This window comes from Podarcis raffonei, chromosome 4 (genome assembly GCF_027172205.1).
Source record: "Podarcis raffonei isolate rPodRaf1 chromosome 4, rPodRaf1.pri, whole genome shotgun sequence".
NCBI classification, from domain to species: domain Eukaryota; kingdom Metazoa; phylum Chordata; class Lepidosauria; order Squamata; family Lacertidae; genus Podarcis; species Podarcis raffonei.
In genome coordinates, this window is record NC_070605.1 from 28,279,512 (window position 1) to 28,301,149 (window position 21,638).

Genomic DNA, 21,638 nt, shown 5'->3' on the forward strand with positions numbered 1-21,638 from the left:
TTTTTACACTCAGCCTAATGATGGAACTGGCCCATAACAATCCCACTTACAGAGTCAAACGAATGAGTGAAGCTTCACTTGGGCTGATAAACTGTGGAAGAATCACTGTGGTTGCTCCTTTTGAGGAGAAAGGGCTTGGATGCAGAAGCCCACCTCCCATTTGGGCTTCTCCATTGCCTCTCTTCCATTCAATGGGGACAGAAATGACATTCCACTGATGGCATTTTCTTTTCCTCCCATTATAAACAGAAATGCACTTTGATTGGCCTTCACCCGTAGGTCGGACGCAAAGGGAAATAGCATCAGCTTAGTGCTGGGAAAACATTGTGACAGCAAGTGCTGTGATTTAACCTGCAGCCACTTCTCAGTCCAGTAAATGTCATTTCCTATGAAAATCACCCCCAGCCTGTAAGCCAAAAGTGAAACTTCCATCAAAATTAAAGAATATCTTGGCACTCTCTTGATAGCTGCGCTGGTCACTGGTGGGGTTTCTTGTAGCTGTTGAGCTTTTCATGGGCACTTTTGGAGTCGTGCACTTGTTCTTGGCTGAGAGTTTTAATTCTCTCCACTTCATTAAGCTCTTGAGTAGGGTTGTATTGAACAGTGTGGCATTGGCAGCTAGCAAATATTTAAATTGCAGAGTCAGCTGCTGGGCTGGTGGCTGTAGTTACCTTTCCATTCTATGAAGTAGCGATGAAGCATCTCGTTCAATAATGAAAGGCACACCAAACATGTAACATAATCCAGGGGCTTGTTTGCATACTTAATTTCATGTTTATAACCATTTGCATATTATTTTCTTGAACGTGACAGATGCAGAACTACAGATGGTAGGCATGCTGCACTTATTTGGTGACCTTAAATGTGAAAACTATGAGCTGGCTCTTGGGTAATCACAATGTGCAGATATTTAAATGATTGGAGTTGGAAGGGCTTCATTTCTACATGAGTCTTTGTTTCCTTCTTTTAACACGGAACAATCACATGTCCAGCTTTATGTCTGCATTCATGGGGGCTGGATACCCACTTTGTCTTTTCAGTTAAATGTAGTGTCCTAGAAGTATCTTGCATGCCACTTGCGTGCCATAAAAGTGTCTTAGAAGCAACAAATTCTGGTTTGTGTGCAGATCTCCCATGCTACGTTGGGTGGTTCTCTGTAATTTAGGAATGAATGCCAGGCAACTGTTCCCTTGCATTATTATTTTTTAAGTGAGACATGCAACAAAATTTTGAAGGATGAAGTGTTCCTGTTCAGAGTTCCAGCCATACCATTTTCCAAGATGCTCCATTCCATTTCCTTTCTTCCATTTTTCATTCTCCCTAGAAAGTCAACAATCCATGGCCACGCTCATGCTCCTCATTGGGTTGTTTTGAAGCTCCTCCTCGTTCATCTTTTAAAAAAGACAGAGTTCTGCAAACTTTGAGGTTTTCCTGAGCCAGTCGATACCTCCCTCTTGTATGGTCCAATTTTGGCTCCACTAAAATCCTTATTCATGCATAGGATGACTTAAGGTTTGCACATGAGAAATGCTTTTGCAGAAACTGGCAAAAAAGACCCAACTTATATATGTGCAGTATAGTAGCAACTATTCTTTCTGTAAAGTCTATGTGTGTTGGTCATTGGTTTGCATACTTCAGTGAGTATCTTTGGATTATCACATCCTACCATGTGCCAGTCTCATTAGAATGATAGTTGAAAGACAGGTTTCATTACAGGATCAATTTAAAGCTTGAGTAGGTTTCAATTATGATGAATCCCCAGTTCTGAGTTTGAGCTGGGTTTTGCTTGGATTCGGATAGTTCTGTGCCACAATTGAAGGCAATATAGTAGGTAGCACTAAGTGGTCATGCAACAAAATTACAAAATAATTCCAAATGAGTATGGAAACTGAAAACAAATGTTAAAAATTGAAACTTGAGAAAATGACCAGGCAGAGCAGATACTATTAGTTCTCGTTGATGGGCAAGATTTGTGTGGTATAATGCTTAGAGTGTCTGACTAAGAATGAAGGAACCCAGATTCAAATCCCCACTCAACCATGAAGCTCATTAGGCAAGCCACTGGCCTGGTTAAAACAGAACACGAAACCATGGTTTAGCATTACATGTACAAGATGTGGTGATCTTGAGATTCATGTGCTTTCCATTCCTCCTCTGCCACATCTTGTTCGCTAGGGTCATTTGTTTGTTTGTTTGTTTGTTTGTTAGATTTATAAACTACCCTTCCTCCCAAACGAGCCATGGGTGGCAAACACACACATAAAACAATTCAAACATCTAGAACATATTGTGCATGTACAGGCTCGGGTTACATACGTTTCAGGTTACATACGCTTCAGGTTACAGACTCCGCTAACCCAGAAATAGTACCTGAACTTTGCTTCAGGATGAGAACAGAAATCGTGCTCCGGCGGCGCAGCAGCAGCAGCAGGAGGCCCCATTAGCTAAAGTGGTGCTTCAGGTTAAGAACACTTTCAGGTTAAGTACGGACCTCCGGAACAAATTAAGTACTTAACCTGAGGTACCACTGTATTGGACTCCTAACAATTCTCAGCATTCTTAACAAACTACAGCTCCCAGGATTCTCTGGGGGAAGCCATGACTATTATAGTGGTATAAGAGTGCTTTAAATGTATGGTGTGGATCAGTGCTTTTCTTCTAGAAAGAAAGGTGTTGGTACTCACCATGAACTTGTTACAGTAAGTGCCATATTTTTAGCCAGTTCTTTTGTACACCCAGGGGGGGAAAGCACTGGTGTGGATGTGACCTAACATAGCTGTCAGCGTTTCCCTTTTTTAAAAGGGAAATTCCCTTATTCTGAATAGGATTCCTCGCAAGAAAAAGGAAAAGTTGACAGCTATGCCTAGCAAGACAGTGCTAGACCAGATGACATGATAGCAACATTCATTCTGTTCGCTTAGACCTGGCCAGTGACAGCACAGTTCGAAAGAAGGAGTCCAAATTGCTGTCGTGGTGGGTCGCTTCTAGGTTCAGCAGAGTGACATGATGTCAGGGGCATTGTGGGAAATTTCAGTGGCAGCTCCCAGAAGTAGTAACTGTTTAAAACAAGGGTCCAGGCAGCAGAGGTGAGCCTCGCTGGGCCCAGCAGCTATGTCTGAGCAGGTCGCAGATTCAGCAGGCCCATAGGTTAGCTGGTCAACATCTACCCTGCCAGGGGGGTGAGGTATTGCATTCTGTTTAAATTCCAGTACAGTCGTACCTTGGTTTTCGAACACCTTGTGAGTCGAACATTTTGGCTCCTGAATGCCGCAAACCCGGAAGTGAGTGTTCCGGTTTGCAAACTATTTTTGGAACCCAAACGTCCGATGGGGCTTCCACAGCTTCTTATTGGCTGCAGGAGCTTCCTGCAGCCAATCAGAAACCACACTTTGGTTTTCGAACATTTTGGAAGTCTAACGGACTTCCGGAACGGATTCTGTTCGACTTCCAAGGTACGACTGTAGTTTCTTCTAAATTTGCATCTCTGCATTATAAATTAGCATATGTCATTTGGATGCAACTCTCCTTTTTTGGTGATGCATTCCCCCTTTTTGAGCAATATGTAGGTGGTTGCCCTACTAGGATGCCCCATCTTGACATTGAGCCTGCAAAAAGTTTGAGAGAGCAAACAGAACACAAGTGAACCAAATGCATTTAGCAGGAGACTCACTGAGCAGTGATGCTTTACAAAAGAAATCAAAAGGTGCAGAGGGGAACCTCTGTCTCCCTGCTTGACATCACTGCACAAGTCAGTAGCCATGAGAATGACAGACCCAAATTGAAAAGGATGCCAAACAAGTGCAGCCAATCTTCATATCCCCATTCCAAGATCATTAGGCTGTGAACAGTTAGATGAAATGCTTTTTTGGATTATTTTTTTTATGGTGTTGGTACTCACACATCAAGCACAAAATGGCTGCTGTGGACAGCAGAAAAAGGAAGTGCCAGCACTCCATACTGTGACCAAAAAAGCCCTGGTAATATATGTGTGTGTTTGCATGTGCCACCCCAAACCCTGAGCGTTGTGATATTTCAGGGCCCAGGCACTTACCCAGGGTTTGTGCTTCCTTTGGAAATGAAGCACAATGGAGGTTGTGGTGTCTTTATGATATATGCTTTATTTACACATATTTACAACCCAAGCCTACGATTGAGGGGTTCAAAGCATTGCACTCCCAGAGAGTCCCGTTTCTCCCATTACTGCAGGCTCTGATTTAAACTGTCAGCCCACATTGCCCTCTTGACTTCCCCTCTCCAGCTTGCCGCGTTTAACAGACTGACACCTTTTTTCTTCAATCACGCCATATTGAAATCCTAAACCAACTGCTCTCCTTTTGTACAATATCTCAGGGCTCAAGGATGGGCTTCCCCCACTTGCTGGTGGGCACAGAGTCTTTGCTTTGCTAATAGCCCATCTCCCTGTCTTTGTCCCCTACTAATCTTCTCCTGGGCAATTTCTTAGGCACAGAAAAACTGGTTTGGCCTGTATTTTGACACTTTGCTAAATCCAGCATCTGGCAACCCATCTTAATACTGCAAGGATTGATTAAACTCTGACACCCATTAGACCCAGGAATTTAGGGGGACCAAGACACACACAAATGTATAACAATAGATAAAGATCCTCAGAATGCTGAATTCTGCACTGCACAAAAATTTATGCTTTTTTAGAAACCCAACCTGTGCAACTTTCTTAGGTTTTCACCCTAGTTACCATCCCTGGGTGATAGGAGAGATCTTTCTGCAATGATTCACATGCTTCCTGACAGCATTCCCCATTGTTCTGCTGTGCTGTAGTCTCCTCCTCCTCTCTCCTTCCCTTTACAAGATAAAGAGGGACTAGAGCATTCCTATACAATTGAAACGCAGCTGTTTCCTCTCTCTCATATTTTCCTCATCTTTAAATTTCCTGTTGATGTTTCAACCTGAGAGATCAGGGTGGTTGTTTTTTTTTTTTAAAGGTAGGAATCTAAGGCTCCATCCAGCTAAGTGGCATATCTCAGTAGTAGTAACCCTACAGCTCAAAACACCTAGTTAATTCAACAAAATGCATGGGGGTTTGCTGGTGCAATGGACTTCTGTGCAAGCAACAGAGCTTCCTCTTCCTCTCCTGTCCCCTTCAGCCCTCCATGCACCCTCAGAATCCACCCCAGAGCAGATTTGGAGGGAATGTGCGGGAGGAGAGAAAACAAAATATAACTAAAGATTGAACTTCTGCCTTTGAAACTCCTTGATGAAAGACCCGAGACATCCAAAGCTCATTGGGTATTAAACCCCCCCATACCTCTTTGCTTCCTGCACTGCTCACTGCCCCCCCCACGGTGTTATGTACTGAGTTGAACAGGATCCAAAAGGCAGCAGTCTGATTGGTCCTAGAACAATAGGATTCAGAATGCAGCAGTCTGATTGGTCCACAGGAGCCACCCAATCCAGCTCCAGGTGGAAGTGAATCCGCAACCTGACTGCCTTACAGGTGAATCCCGGAATTAGCCAATCACGTGGGGCCCATTGTGTAAATAATGTATATAAAGCAGACATTCTGGGGGAACTTCCATTCCTTCTCACCACTATGAGCTGAATAAAGAGCATGAAATCCACTCTCGACTCCGAGTATATTTCACACACACCCCACTTGCATTTGCCTCAATTTCTCTTTTTGCTGCATTAAGTGAAAGTATGGGCATCTTTTCAAAATGTAATAACTTTTGTTTGCTTTTGCATATAGCTGTTGGTTCTTTTTCCTTATACAGCTGTTTTACTAAAACTTTTCACTGCACAAAGATGCTTTATAATTCCTACCACATTTAGCTATCCCCACATACCTGTGTACTAACCTGAATGTTGCTCAAGGCAACCCATTGAGCTTCATGGCCAACATGCAATGCTCCATTTCTCCTCAAAATCCCATCTCTCAGCAAGGGTTATCCTCCAGGAGGGTCCTGGAATTCAGTGTGGGCCCTTCCTTGCCATCCCAGGGCAGCTGGCAAAATCAGGGGATTTATTAACCCTCGTGCTCCACCATACGTAGCCCATGGGCCAGGTTCAGTGTTGTGGGTCTGAAATTCTTCAGGCCAAGCAGAATTTCTGTAGTGGAGATGCAGGAAGTTGGATACGCTCTAGCTCCTCTGCACATCTCAACGAATGGTTCTTCTCTCTAGCCCTCAATGCAGCAAGATATGAGAAATTACAAAAAGAGAAGGAGGAGCTGGAAAAGAAGTTTGAGGGCAAGTTGAGGACGCTCGGTTGGGAGCAGCAGGAGGAGCTCCGTGCGCTCGAAGAGCGGCTGCAGTTACAGTACAGTGCCGAAATAGAGCAATTGCAAGAGGATCACAAAGAACAGCTCATCAGGATCAAGAGCCAGCACCAAGAGCAGGTCAGTCATGCTCTGGGAGTTGTATGTCCTCTTGGCAGTGACTGTAACTACAGATGTGTGATAAAGTCAAATCTAGGCACCTCCCTGATTTGATTGTTGGCTTCCCTTAGAGTAGCTTCCCTTCCTCCTGCCATCAACCTCCATCACGTACACCAGGAGTGGGGAACCTTTTTCTGCTGGAGGGCCAAATTCCCTTCTCTGCAGACTTCTGAGGGGCACATTCCAGGGGTGGGTGGGGCCAGAGGCAGAAGTGGGTGGGGCACTGAATAGCACTGGGGAAATCTGCATTTGAATTTTGACATTTATTGAGAACTGTTTTGAGCAAGGTCCACCATGGGAAATTGGCATATAAACTAGGGATGGGGAATGTGTTCACCTCCAGATGTTGTAGTATTTCTTGGGCTGATGAGAGCATCGCCAATGGTCAGGGAAGATGGAAGTTGTAGTCCAACAACATCTGGAGATGTTCCCCATCTCTGAACTAAACTCTGGTGCCCCTGAGATGCTTCCACACTGGGGCGAAGCAGGAGCTCTCCCCCAGTGTTGCTCCCCAGCATCTGGTATTCATTCACCATCACACTGTCTCTGAAACTAGAGATCGCATATAGACATCATGGCTCATAGACCTTGCTAGCCTTGCCCTCCATGAATTTGTCTAACCTCCTTTTGGAGCCATCTACGCTAGCTTTATCTATACTGCTTTGCTCTTTGAACAGGTGGAAGACATTACAACAACTCAGGAAGCAGCGATGATGGAGATGGAAAACAGTCAAGCAGTTGCTATTGCAGTGCTTCAGGATGAATATGAGCGCAAAGTTCAAGGTAATACTCTGTTCTCCTGGACTTAGAGATATGAACTCGTGAAGAAGTCTGCTTAGCAAAGCAGGATACGGATAATCGTATGTTCTTAAGGACCATGTTGATACTGTACGCATTCCTTCAACAGTTGAGTCCTTGCTCCAGGTGCCATCACTGAATCGAATTTGCCAGGTGTCCAGTAGGAGCAGGGCCTTCTCCAGAGGGGTCAACCAGCCCCCCCATATACTGTCCAATGTCAGGTTATAACTTGGCTTTATCTGATCCTGCTGTGTTTTGACTGGATTCAGCTGACATCTACTCATTGTTATGCTATCAAGATTGTATATTTCCTATTGGGTGGGGATTTTCTTTATTCTATCCTTTGTTTTCCTGCAGCTTTATAGTTTAATGTTTTATCTGTAAGCTGCTTTGGGTCACATCTGATAAGAGAAAGTGCACAAATAAAATAAAGGAGCATGCTATGGGCATAGCTGTCAACTTTCCCTTTTTCTTGCAAGGAATCCTATTCAGAATAAGGGAATTTCCCTTTTTAAAAAGGGAAACGTTGACAGCTATGGCTATGGGGGGGGGGGGGCTTCACTGTGCTGCCACCCTCCTGACAGTGGGTGCAATCATGGAGAGGTTGGGGCAGGACACTATATGTTCCTGAAGACAAGCATTTGAGCAGCTGCAAACTTTTCAGATATTTTTGTTGCTTGCTTTCAAACATAATGTAAGTTCTGATCTGTTTTGAATACAAAATTGAAAGTTCATTTCCTCTTAAGTGCCTTAAGTGCAATGAACTAGAGGCATTTAGCTTCATTCTGATCAGTCTCCCCTCCCCTGTACATTGCATATCCCTGCCCTCCACCCCCAATTAAAGTTTTGCTATGATTCCATAGATGCACTTTCCTGGAGTAAACACCACTGAAGTAAGTGGGACTATCTTCATTACTCTGGTCCCAACCCGCCCCTGCTTTGAAGTCATACTATGAATGGTTTGGGCACTAACCTATCAGTCAGAACACTGCAGTCCCTCTGATATTTAAATGTTCAATTTTATTTTTTCCTGCTTACGTTGTGGTCAGTTTGTTATTCCTGATTCTGCATTGCCCTGTGCCCCTCCAGCCCAGATGTGTAGCAGTCGCTCCCAACAGCCCCTCTCCAGATCCCTTTAAATTGCTGGTGCCAGAAATTGAACCCATGACCTTCTGCATGCAAGGCTTCTGTGTTGTCACTGAGCTATGGCCCCTACTATCACTGACTAAGGAAGATGCCAAGCTGCTAAGGCGCCTTTGTGACTAGTTGGTTTATTGTGACAACAGCCTCCTTCCCTGCCTAGTAGACCTGCCATCTCCTTAAGGTGGACAGGGCAGAGTTAAAGGCAGGGAAGACACCCTATGAAAGGAACTGAGGAGGGAACTTCAGCCTATCAAAACAGGTGCAGAGGAAGCTCCAGAGCAGGAGTTTTAAAGGCGGAGTTTAAAGTCAGAAGTTGGCATTCATGAGTTTGAGAAAATGTAATCCTGCTGATTAAATATCTGCTAAACTTCTCATTATTCAGGCAGCATAGCCACGGTTTATATTAACATTTTACAAGTGGTAATCCACTAGGGCTGGGGGTTGTTTAGGGAGTTTTGTTGGCAGGGGGCTGTTGCTGTTGGCTCCCCCCCCCTATCTTTATTTAAATCTTGTGATTTATGTGGAAATTGGTTAGTTTGGTCGTGCATTTTTAAAATGATTTGTTTATTGTTTATCACAACTTTTGTTACGTTACAGCTATGCACATTTTTCATGTTGTAAGCCGCCTTGAGCATGGTTTGAACCATGGAAAGGCGGCAAACAAATAAAATTTTGTATGCGTGTTGCAGGCATTTTACAGTTGATCTCTATCATGGATTTGGATTATCACTATATTCATGAACAATTCCCACCCACCCATTGCCCCTTTGTCTAAGACGTTTTGGGTTATATTTTACAGTGAAGGAACCCCTGAAATGCTGCTTTCGGACCATGTGAGAGTTCCTTGCAGGCCTAGGGCCCCCTCTCGTGGATGAAATTGTCACTGAAACAGCTGATTGGTGAATAGGATTTATTTATGGAGTCGCTGTTTCAGAGCAATTAGTTGGGCTATTAAATTTTAACACGCTCTCCATACCAGTTCCTTGGGCTATTAAGCCATAGATTACTACAGGGCCAACTAAAATTTCATATCCATAATAAAATTGGTTGAAGAAGAGTTTCCCATAGTCCCTGCCATGCAGCCTTTGGAATGGGCACACAACAGAGACTTCTCCTAAATTTAGTGTGAATTGAGGGTTGTTCAGGGAGCAGCTGTACAAAACAAGAGCTGTTTCTGTAACTACTACAGCTTTATTTAAAAAGTAGGGATCCACATCTTGCCATCCCCCATCCAAGCAGGCAAGAGGCATCTTTCCCATTCAAGGACAAATTCCAGTCAGGCAAAAGCAGTCATGGAGGGTGGAGAGCAAGGCCAGGGGGGCACATCTGGCCCCCTGGGACTGAGGTTGTCCAGTCCTGTCTTAAATATATAGTCTTCTGTATTTCCCCCCACATCTGGCCACTCTGTTGCTAGAGCCAGTGCCTGGTTCTCCTGCTAGTCCTTTCTGCTGGATCTTCCCAGCCATACATGTCAAGTGCTGTGATACCACTTTAAACACTCAGAGCTTCTCCCCAAAGATTTCTGGGAGTCGTAGTTTGTTAGGGGTACTGAGAGTTGTTAGGAGGGTTTTATTTCCCTCACAAAGCTACCATTCTCAGAGTGATTTGATAATTGCTCGCTCTTCACAAGGAGCTCTGGGAATTGCAGCTCTGTAATGGGAATATAATGGAACACAGGTGGCGCTGTGGGTTAAACCACAGAGCCTAGGCCTTGCCGATCAGAAGGTCGGCATTTCGAATCCCCGCGACGGAGTGAGCTCCCATTGTTCGGTCCTTCTCCTGCCAACTTAGCAGTTCGAAAACATGTCAAAGTGACAGTAGATAAATAGGTACCGCTCCAGCAGGAAGGTAAACGGCGTTTCCGTGTGCTGCTCTGGTTCTCCAGAAGCGGCTTAGTCATGCTGGCCACATGACCCGGAAGCTGTACGCCGGCTCCCTCGGCCAATAAAGTGAGATGAGCGCCGCAACCCCAGAGTCATCCACAACTGGACCTAATGGTCAGGGGTCCCTTTACCTTTACCTTTACTGGGAATATAAGGGTCTCCTAACAACTCTCAGTGCCCTCAACAAACTGTATCTCCCAAGATTCCATGGGGGGGAAGCCATGGCTCTTTAAATGTATGGTGTGTTGTGGCCTAAACAATAAATCAGTAGCCCGGAGGCAAAGCCACATCAACTCACAGAGTAAGAGAGACCATATATGCACATTGCAGTTCAGACTAGAACAGTACACCGTCTCATATTTAAATGCCAAAAAAGTTTGGACTTCACTTGGCCTGGACATCGTACGGGGCTGAGCAAGGCATGTGGCAGTTGGACTGCAGTGAAGCTGAGCCTAGCTGAGACTGAAGGACTGTAGCTGACATTGGGTGTGTTGATGCAACACTAATGACCTCATTTCCAGTCGGTCGGATTTCCACTATTTACTGGGAGGTAGAGGAGCAAGGTGGCAGTGAGGTCAGTGCAGCACAAACCCACCAGTGGGAGCGTAAAATTGGCTCTGCCGTTGTGTTTGCACCATGCCGTTCTCAATGCTGCCTTGTCCCTCCCTCTCTACCTCCCAATAAGCATCCATGCCGCGATTGGGTGGCGGTCAGATAAGCGGCAGTGCCCCCACCCATGTCATCCACTACTGCCCAAGGATTGTGAGTAATGGATGTGTCACAATGGTTCAATGTGGCATTTTTTAATTCCTTCCCAGAACTAAAGTCTGCACATGAACTGGAAAAAAGAGAACTGGAAGAGAATTTTGAGAAGCTACGTCTGTCACTCCAGGTTAGTATCACTTTCGACATACAAAACCTTATCATTTGTCAAAAGGATCTACTTAAAGCACATCCAACACACATGACTTCCCCTCAACAAATCCTGGGAGGTATAGTTTCCCCCTTACAGAGCTACAATTCCCAGCACACTTAACAATCACAGTTCTGTGGAGTCTTTGAGGGAAGTCACATGCTTCAAATGTGTACTGGGGTGTGCTGTAACTGTATGGTGAGGATCTGCCCTAGCAGCCATGGCTTTCCCCAAAGAATCCTGGGAGCTTGAAATATACTCAGAGTCGCAAAGTGATTTCATGCTCTTTATTCAGCTCATAGTGGTGAGGAGAAATGAATGAAAGTCCCCTCAAAGTATCTGCTTTATATACATTATTTACACAATGGGCTGCACATGATTGGCTAATTCCGGAATTCTACTGTAAGCCAATCAGGTTGTGGATTCACTTCTATCTGGAGCATGATTGGGTAGTTCCTGCCAACCAATCATACTTCTGCATTGTTCTAGGACCAATCAGACTGCTGCCTTTTGGATCCTATTGTTCTAGGACCAATCAGACTGCTGCAGTTTGGATCCTATTCAACTCAGTACATAACAGAGCTGTAGTTTGTTAAGGGTGTTGTGAGTTGTTAGGAGACCCATATTCCCCTTGCAGAGCTGCAGTTCCCAGTTTAACAGTCAATCCATCTTTCCAGGGTTCTTTGAGAATTGTAGTTCTGTGAGGGAGATAGGAGTCTCCAAACAACTCTCAGCATGCTTAGCAAACTACAGCCCCCATGATTCTTTGGGGGAAGCCCTGACTGTTAAAGTGGTAAGTGCGCTTTAAATGTATAGTGTGGGTGCGCCTTAGTCATTTCTAATTTTATTCCCGCCAATTCAGTAGGACTTGTGGCTAGCTGGCTTTCTCTGCATCAGGGCCGCCGCCTAAATGGTTTGTCTTGCATCGAGTAAAAGCGTCACAGGCAACTGTGTTTGCACTTGATTACAGGACCAGGTTGACACCCTCACTTTTCAGAGCCAGTCTCTGAAGGACAAGGCAAAACGATTTGAAGAGGCATTAAAGAAAAACACTGAAGAGCAACTAGAGGTAACATGAGATTTGCTTTTATGGAACTTAGTGTGACTCACAAGAACAAGAGAGTTCCCCTTTCATCGCTACTCTAACCTCCAGTAAACGTCTTCAGAAATTGTTCTGCAGATCCTGGCCCATCATGGACTGCCTCATCCTCAGCCCCATGAGGGAAGGCTGAGGTTTTCACACAGCTGGAATAACCTGGCCTAGGGGTGACTCTAGGCCCAGTCGTTTTACCTTCCTTTTCTGTTTAACCTGCTTTGGTTAGATTTTGAAATTAAGGGAGAGGGATTGCGCTTGTTCTTCAGCTATTGGGGTCTCCAAAACTGGGAGGGGTCCTCATACTGAAGGTTCTGGAAGCCTCCAGAAAGCCTTCCTCCTAGAGTGGATGAGGAGAGTCTGCCATCTCTCCTGGGTAAGTCCTCTGCTTCTTTTTCTTTACTGTCAATTCTCCTTCACCTCAGATTGCAATGGCTCCATACCAGCATTTAGAGGAAGACATGAGTAGCCTGAAGCAGGTCTTGGAAATGAAGAATCTACTCATTCATCAACAGGAGAAGAGGATCATAGAGCTAGAGAGGCTGGTGAGCCCTTGGTTTTTGTCTCTCTTTAGAAAGCAATACACAAGGGAGTGAAAAGGCACAAAAGCTTGTGCATCCATTAGAGGAGGGACAAGGGAACCTGTGGCTCTCCAAATGTTGTTGGACTCCATGTCCCATCAGCCTCAACCAGTTTGGCCAAAGGTCAGGGATGATGGGAGTTGTAGTCCAGTAACTTCTGGAGGGCAAGTTCTCTGTTCCAGCATTAGAATCACAAGCTAGGACAATCTGTTTAAGCAGGCAACTCTGGTTTGGAATGTGATCATTTTAGAGATGCAAACTGTTCGGTGATTTATTTGTAGCTGCACCAGCCCCCGGGGATCCACACGCTTCTTCTGCGCGACCCTGCTTTTCCCGGGGCTCCTCCGATTTCAGCAGAGTGTGAACACAGCGGAACAGAAGCAGTTTCCGTGTGTGTGCGTAATAAATCAGGCTTAACGCACGGTGTCTTCTTATCTTACTTTAAGTCTTTATTCCCGTAGCAAAACAAACAGTCATAACTCTCCTGGTGACAACGCACACATCCTTGCTCCTCTCACGCAACGGAGCAAACACACACTGAGAGAAACACAGTAAAACACTCCCCTCAGTATTCTAAACCACGCCTCAGAATGTGAGACGTCACTCAGAACTTCTTAACCCTGTGAGTTCTGATTCTCTCCACACAAACTGGGAAGGGGGAAGGAATTATTATTATTATTTATTAAAAATTTGTATACCACCCTTCATCCATAATCTCAGGGCAGTTCACACCATAAAAATTAAGAAGCAATACAGAAATTAAGATGTTCCTATATGGTATATTTGAAATGGGAAGGAATCTTACTTTTTAAATCTCCATTTCACCTCTTACTCTTTCCCTCTGTTCAAAGCCACTCTTGGCTAAGAGACAGTAGGATTTGGGGAGGCAGTAACTCCATTTTATAATGTGATAGCCCAGTGCGAGACAATAGCTACAGTAAATATTACAGCATGTTAACATCAAGTCAGGGGTAAAATTAATCCCTGCATGCATTCTAGAATTTCCATTTCCAGATCACACAACAAAATACTGCACTGTAGAATGGCTCTGTTCAGGGAGCCAGCCAGTCATGACCTCTCCCAGGAAACTCCATTCAATCCCACCCACCTGTGATTCCAGATTTCTTTTCCCCAACCAGTCAATCAGCATTTATTGCCCGCTGAGCATGCTCATTGGCCCCTTTTAGGGCTTTGGCCCCACCCCCACTGGTTCCATCCTGACCCGCTGCCAGCATGTGGCCCCTGACAAATCGCCCCAGAGGGAATGTAGTCCTTTGACCAAGAAAAAGAAAAGGTCTGAGGTGACAAAAGTGTAGGGAAGGAAGACTAGCAGTTAAACCCTTGCTAAAGCAGATACATGCATAGATTGTTTCTTGGCTAGGCACTCTTAATTAAAACCAGCAACGCCCTCTGGGATCAGGCTGGTTATCACTCAGGTGAGCTCCTGTGTGTTTACAACCCATCAGTACAATCCAATCTGTGCTGCCACTTCTGCTGCAATGAATTGGTACAATACTTACTTACTTACTTACTTACTTACTTACTTACTTACTTATTTATTTATTTACTGCAATTGCTACATATATTTAAAGCTGTCCCTCCTATCATTGCAGGCTGAAAAGAACTTAATATTAGAAGAAAAAATTCAGGTGCTCCAGCAGCAAAATGAGGATCTCAGAGTCAGGATTGATCAGAACACTGTGGTGACAAGGTCTGTCTAGACGTTTGCTCCCGAGCTTGGCATTTCAAGCAGCTTTCAATTCACATCTTTGTGTGTGTGAGCTCACTCTGTTGGTGTCTACTTGCAGCAGCCTGGTACCATTCAGATGTTCTGGGCTACAGTTCTCATCAGCCCTGACCTTTAGCCATGCAAGCAGGGGCTGATGGGAAATCTAGTCCAAAAAAAGGAAGGGTGGGGCTGCTTTGTAGAATCATAGCAATGCAAGGAGCTTGTTAAACTTACTTATTTCTGAAGTACCAGAAGGCTATGCACACTTATTTGGAAATAAGGCTCATTAAACGCAGTGGAACGTAACTTCCAAACAAACATTCACAGGATTGTATTGATGGAGACTGGGCTGTGAACCAGGAAATGCCTGATTCAAATCAGGACTGCCTTGGACTCACTAGGGGTACAGTCTTACGTAAAGCAACTCCAACTGAATTCAGCAAGGCTTAAAAAGTAAAGGTAAAGGTACCCCTGCCCGTACGGGCCAGTCGTGTCCGACTCTAGGGTTGTGCGCCCATCTCACTTAAGAGGCCGGGGGCCAGCGCTGTCCGGAGACACTTCCGGGTCACGTGGCCAGCGTGACGAAGCTGCTCTGGCGAGCCAGCACCAGCGCAGCACACGGAAACGCCGTTTACCTTCCCGCTATAAAGCGGTACCTATTTATCTACTTGCACTTAGGGGTGCTTTCGAACTGCTAGGTGGGCAGGAGCTGGGACCGAAAGACAGGAGCGCACCCCGCCGCGGGGATTCGAACCGCCGACCATGCGATCGGCAAGTCCTAGGCGCTGAGGTTTTACCCACAGCAAATGGGCAGAGGGCTGCATCCTAAGTGGTCTTCCTGAAACCACTGTTTCTCAGACTCTGCTCTCGTTGATACTGGTACCGGTCTCCCTTACAGGGTTGCTAGAAGGATTCCTAAGAAAATCCATATGGAATGATTCCTACACACTACGGATGCAATTCTATGTACACTTTTGGGGGGATGGGCCCCACTTTACACAGTGGGACTTGCTTCTAAGTAAGCGTGCTTAGGGTTGTGCTGAATAGTATTGCGTGTTGTTATTAACCCTCTGCCTCATACACAGAGTCCTCCATAAACAAAGCTTTCCTCCTTAGGAGTTGGCAATGCTCCCCCTTTACCTCGGATCAGGGCTGACTCGGAAGTTTAATTTGCAAGCAGTTGATCTTCAACATCTACGCTGAAAACCTCTGGGTATCGGAGTAGCCGTTATATTGAAACCTGTAGCTGTACACTTCCAAGTTATGGCACTTTGCAGAAGGATGGATTTCTCTGCAAAACATTAGCACTGTACACAGAACGCCACGCTTAAGAGCACTGTGGGCGCTTGTCAGTTTGGGGGTCTGAGCCTGGCTTATCATGCAGTCTTCAACCACATACCACATTGATTTTATGGGTGCTTTTGTCCGTTTTGTGGCTGTTTCTCGTGCAAACCTGCAGCATGTTGATACAGAATTCTTGTTTTTAGGGTAGTGCGCTTAGAGCACGTGACATTGCACAGAATTCATAAATTCACAGAGAACCTGATGAGGGGAGAAATGCAGAAGGAGCACCACATTCGTAGCAAAAATACAACAGATTCCTGCAGTACCTGAAGGAGCCACGGCGTTGCTTGGGGCATGAGCTTGCGTAGGCTAAATCCCACTTTGCTAGGTGCCCCAGTTAGAAAATGTAATCATGTGGGATGGAGAGACAAAGGAAAGAGACCTACCCATCTGTCTCCCCCTTCAGGAATAGCACAGTAACCAAACCAACCAGTTGTGCAAACACATGTATCAGAAATCACTGGATCTATGCAGCGACGGCAGCTGCAACCCCCGCCCCCCGGCAACAGGAAGTATTGTTGTGTTTTCTGAAGCCCCACTGCAGTTGCTGAACTCGGTGATATCTGAGGATCCCTGAGGATCTGCCTTTCTCCAGCTTCCCGTCTGCCTCAGCAGGAACTGGTCCCCAGAGAGCCAGTCCTGTGGCTGAGCACAACGCAGCACCTGCTGGTTCCCCCCGCCCTCATGTGGCCGGGGAGGCCTATGCCTTATCCTTCCCCTTGTTTCAAAGCTCATCTCTGCTGTAACCTGGCCGTTTCTTTCTTCTGTTGGCGTCAGCCTCGGATGACGCAGCGAAGAGACAATCCCAGCACTGTATGCGGGAGAGAGGGAGGGTAACAGTCAGAGGGCTATTTATTTTTTGCTTCTGTTTGCCAAAGCAAATTGTCCTTGGGCACATGCTGGTATCGGTATTATTTAAAAAAAGAGAGAAAGGGTAAAAAAAGCCACTTGTCAGCAAAGGCACATCCCTGCTCAAAAGGCTCTTGGAAGAGACTGCCACTTGGCTGTGTTAACTCCCAGTTCTCCTCCTCCAGCAAACTATCGGTTGCTTACTGTCTCAGGAGCAGGGATGCTGTCTGACAAGCTCTTGTATCACGGAGCATCACCTTGCAACTCTCTTCTATCTCAGTGAAGGCAAAGGCTCTGGTGTCTCAATGTCACTAGTGGAAATGATTTTTCTGGCTTTTAAAAGAGGTGAACATAGGAAGTTGCCTTTCACTGTGTTTCACCATTAAGGCATCCCTCATCCTCGTGTCCATTACTCTGTTTAGCAGTGGCTCTCGGGGGGGGGGGTCCCATTCCTGCCTCCAGAGAGCCTTTTAAGTGGCTGTGCAGGGGATTGCACCTGGGGCCTTTTGCATGCAAAGCATGTTTTCTACCAATGAACTATGTCCCCTTCTGTTAAGAAATGCCCAGTTTTGCCCTGCACCTGTGCTTCTGAACCCATTTCTGCTTGTCTTCTAGAATGGCTCGGGGCTAGTTCACCAGTGCACGACTGTGACTCCAGTTCTCCACACTTGATTGGCAGATGAATGTGTGAACTAATTCTGTTGTGGGGGAGGGGGATACCGGACTGCATCCAGCTGTGGCCTGGAGGACTATTGGAACCATGGAAGCATCCATGAATGGAGAGGGAAGAGCATTTTTTCCTGATACCCCTCTTCCACCCAAGAAATCTGCTCCAGATGGTTGGGGAACTCTTCAGAACAGTATGGGAGGTAGTGTAGCAGGCTGCAGGGAAACGGGAATTTGCAAAAATCCGCTCCCTCCCCCTTCCATCCATGGAGGACGTTGCTGGAGCAAGAAGCCTCCATGAATGGAAGAATGCAACTGAATACAACCCATTGTGCTTGAGGAAATACTAAATGATGAAAATTTTGTCTGAAAGTGGTCCATTCATGATGGCCCATTCATCCCTCATTCACTTGATGGCGAAACGTTCAAGGGGCATGGACGTGTGAATGAACCAGTCTAAAGACAAGTGACACAGACTGAGGAAAATCTTTGATTCCTGGGTGGTGGGGTTCTTTTCCATTCACTGAAGGTCCCATTTACATTAGGCCATGCAACAGCAGACTTTATTTTCTTTGCACTTTCCAAGGAGTGGGATGGTAAGTATCCAAATCATGTAGGCAAACAGTTTTCAACAAGATGTGAGAACTCTTTACAAAATAGATGAAAACTGGTGGACCTCCAGGCACTGTTGGCCTCCCATTGTCCTTTTGTCTGACAGCCACGTTGGCTGGAGCTGAGGGGAGCCCAGTGACACCTGGAGAGCACCTGGTTCCCAATCCTTAGTTTACAAAATGGATCCAATGGGGACTTGCCGCAATTCTGAAATTTTGATTTTGACTTGACAGTGCCTTGTTTCCCTCTCCAGGCAGTTATCTGAAGAAAATGCTAATCTCCAGGAATACGTTGAAAAAGAATCCAAGGAAAAGAAGAGGCTAAGTAGGACTAATGAAGAGCTGCTGTGGAAGCTTCAGACGTCGGACCCCATGAGCCCAGTTAAGCTGTCGCCAACATCGCCCACCCATATTTATCGGTCTTCGTCAGGACCTCCCACCCCAGCTAAAGTCAGCACTGTGCCAAGATGACAGCCCCGTGCAGCTGTATCAGATGACTTGTCCCTGACAATGTCCCAGCCTACTGAATGTTCTCGTCTAAGAAAGTATTAACCACAGTAGAAGTAGATCCCTGGGATCCGTGACTCTGCCAACATGCTCTCTAGATGCATAGCTGTATTTGACTAGGCAGTCCACTCTGGTGGGTTCCTGCATCGGGAGTCCCTAGGACTTGCTACACTGATGCCATAGAATAGCAGGATCCCAGCTGACGCATGGGGACATCTCCCAGGGTTAGAGGCAAAAGCGAGGGAAAACTCTTCTTATTGTTCACTCCCGAGTGAACTTTTCGCTGCAGTATTTCAGGTTAGTTGCCAGTTCGAGTTTTGAATAGCTCTGTGCGTTGAGTGGCTGCTGATACGTGTGGATGCCCTCAGGCATCCATGCCCATAATGTGAGGCACATGTCAGGCACACATGCACACCTTCTGCATATGTAGCTGAAGCTGTTCCGAAATGCATTTTTTTATATTAATGGATTCTACAAAAAGTGCTGATATATTTTCATGAGTCAGCAGTTTTCTAACTTGTGCCTAAGAGTTATACTGAAATTAAATGCTTCTTTTTTCCTTTTTTTGGTCAAACCTTCCCAGGAATATTTCTACCCAAACGAGAAGAAAGTTACAAAAACACAGAAGCACCTTCTGAGTGACCACTGAGTGGTACATTTTCTAAAGCAAATACCAGCGTCTTGATTTCTTAACTAGTTAACTGCCTTCGAAAATAATTGCTTTTCTAATCAGTGCCAGACATGGCACTCGCTTCCCAGGTAACAATCAGAACACTCACCACTGCTGTAAATACGGAAGAGGCAAGCAGGCCTCCATCGTTGCAGTCCTATGTTTATTTATAAAGATGACTCCATTTTACCCCAGCAGTAAGTGCTTTTCCATGATGTTTTCAAAGTCTGAATTAATAGCAAGGCTAAATGTACAAGACCCTGTGCCTCCCAACTCCTTTTTAAGAAGGGGTGGGGGAGTGACCACAGAAGCATAGAGTGAATGGGTGAATTCAGTTAGCGTACTTCAGTAGAGAGGCAAATGTGTGATAAGCAACAAAAAAGAGCCCTGTGGGATTAGGCCCATCTAGTCCAGTATCCTGTTATCACAGTGATGCACCAGTTGCCTGTAGGAAGGACCTGGGTAGTGCTCTCCCAACCCACAATTTTCAGTAGGCAGACTGTCTCTGTTGGTCTTCACCCACGGTTTGTCCTCTTCTGTTGATGACGGAACTGGGCTCTTTCTTCTACACAGGGGTGACTCACCTGTGCAGTGGACCCAAGTAGCAGCTTGAGGCAGCAATATTTTTAAGTGAGTGTGCAATCTGAGAGCTGCTCCTGCCCCCCTCCTAAGCAACGTGGCCAAGAGCGTGCTATCACTCTCCTCCGCCACGTTGCCTAGGATCCAAGGAGCGCATCTCTCAGATCCAGAACTCACATCATCTCAGGCTCGTCATGTTCATAGAATAGCAATCAACACTGCACACTTGACATTTTATCAGCACTCAATGGCATGTTTATGTGTTTTGGTACTGGCCAAACTGCTGGATTGTTCTATCTCTCTGCCTTCTTTCCAGCCATCTCGACCCTGCTACCCAGTGTGTATTTAGTAGCAGCACGATATTGGATGTCAGGCCTGCTAGAACGTAGGCTGGTTCCCTAGAGAGTAGCATAGCAGTCACAATAGCATTAGACCTTGAAACGGTTTCTAAACATGAGCTAGACAGACAAAGAGGACACAGCCAGTGTCCCTTCTTGTCTTTGGTGTGATAGGAGTTGGGTTCCAGCGTGTGTGTCAAAGAGTTGTTATAGACTTAGACTGTGAAAGCGTTGAACGTAGCATTGGACAGATGTGGAGCATGAATCATCTAAGCAAAGAAATGTTTTTAGATAGCCATGTGATACTTTGGTTCTCGAGTGGAGGCCCAGGGCTCAACTCATTTGCAAATCCCTCTGCATCGTTTAAATACAGGGCAGCTCAGAGTGCCAAAAGGACACCGAGGAGAAGAGAGGGAGGGAGTTAGTGTACAAAGCTCACAGAGGAACTCCCTGACTGGCAAATGCCTGCCTGCCTGATGTCCACACAAGTGCTTCGTTCAGCGAGTCTGCTTGGTGCTTGTGTTGATGACTTGCCTGTGATGCAGGCCTTAGGCATCAGCTGTGCTTGCCAAGACAGCCAGCACCATCCAATAGCCACAGATCTGTGGCCCAATTCCATGATGTACAGAGTAACAAGGTTTATTTATTTCTTTCTTTTTTAGAGAAATTTATTTTTGTAGCTACCTTGCATGATACTGTGATACCAAGTACATCTTCTTAGATTAGCTCATGCCACGTTCGTTAACTTATCACAAACAACAGGACTAGATTTCGCATAATGGGCAACTTGCAAACTCAAGAGTAGGATAGTTGCAACAAAGACCCACTGATATAATTTTAGCCGGTTTCCTTACCACACTTGCTTGAGACACAGACAGCACCTGTTTCCTTGCTATGTCGCAAACCTTCTACTGTCAAGCTCAAGTGAGCAATGTATACCACAGCGTTGATAAATTTGCATTTTCCTTGCATTGCTCTGTAAGTTATGTATTACTCTCCACTTATAAGCTAGCGAAGCCACACTGTGGGTGGGTGGGCGGGTCTGGGTTGTTCCGTCAGTTCCTCTGTTTATGCTTCTTCCTTCCTCTGTTCATCTGCCACCTCCATTTTCAATGAATGCTTCCAAATACGATTTGAGATTTTGGCTTCTGCTGGCCTACACAAGATAGCAAGTCAATGCTAATATCAGACTACAATTCTCTCTCCTCCGTTAACCTTGTACAGATCAGTTGTCCCAGCATCCAGATGGGAAAGGTGTAGGATTCTATTCTCCTCCTTCTTCAAAATGGCAGCCTAAGGCTACTCTACTTTAACCTAACATTCAGTTGCTTGGAAGCATTTCACTTATTCAGCCCTTCAAAATCAGAGGCCGTCCACAGAGGGAAAAGAACCTTTTCATGATTTTGCATTATGTAAACTTAAAGGTAACCAACTATGGCTGGCATCTGAAAAGTAACTTGCTTTCTTAAGCACTCTATCTGGCAAGCCAGTTCTGCAACCAAGGCATCCTTTAAAAGCAGTT

General features: G+C 45.6%; 1 protein-coding gene across 3 annotated transcripts in view; it reads left to right on the top strand.

Moving 5' to 3' along the window:
* MTUS2 (microtubule associated scaffold protein 2) overlaps positions 1-21,146 on the top strand; it is a 217,993-nt gene extending 196,847 nt beyond the window's left edge. For all 3 annotated transcript variants that reach the window (XM_053385964.1, XM_053385965.1, XM_053385966.1), the window contains 7 exons: positions 6,159-6,373; positions 7,090-7,195; positions 11,055-11,128; positions 12,120-12,218; positions 12,668-12,787; positions 14,437-14,534; positions 18,277-21,146. In XM_053385964.1, coding sequence (XP_053241939.1) covers positions 6,159-6,373; positions 7,090-7,195; positions 11,055-11,128; positions 12,120-12,218; positions 12,668-12,787; positions 14,437-14,534; positions 18,277-18,493 — 929 coding nt within the window. In that variant the 3' untranslated portion in view covers positions 18,494-21,146. The remainder of the gene's footprint in view (positions 1-6,158; positions 6,374-7,089; positions 7,196-11,054; positions 11,129-12,119; positions 12,219-12,667; positions 12,788-14,436; positions 14,535-18,276) is intronic.
* The last annotated feature ends 492 nt before the right edge of the window (positions 21,147-21,638 follow it).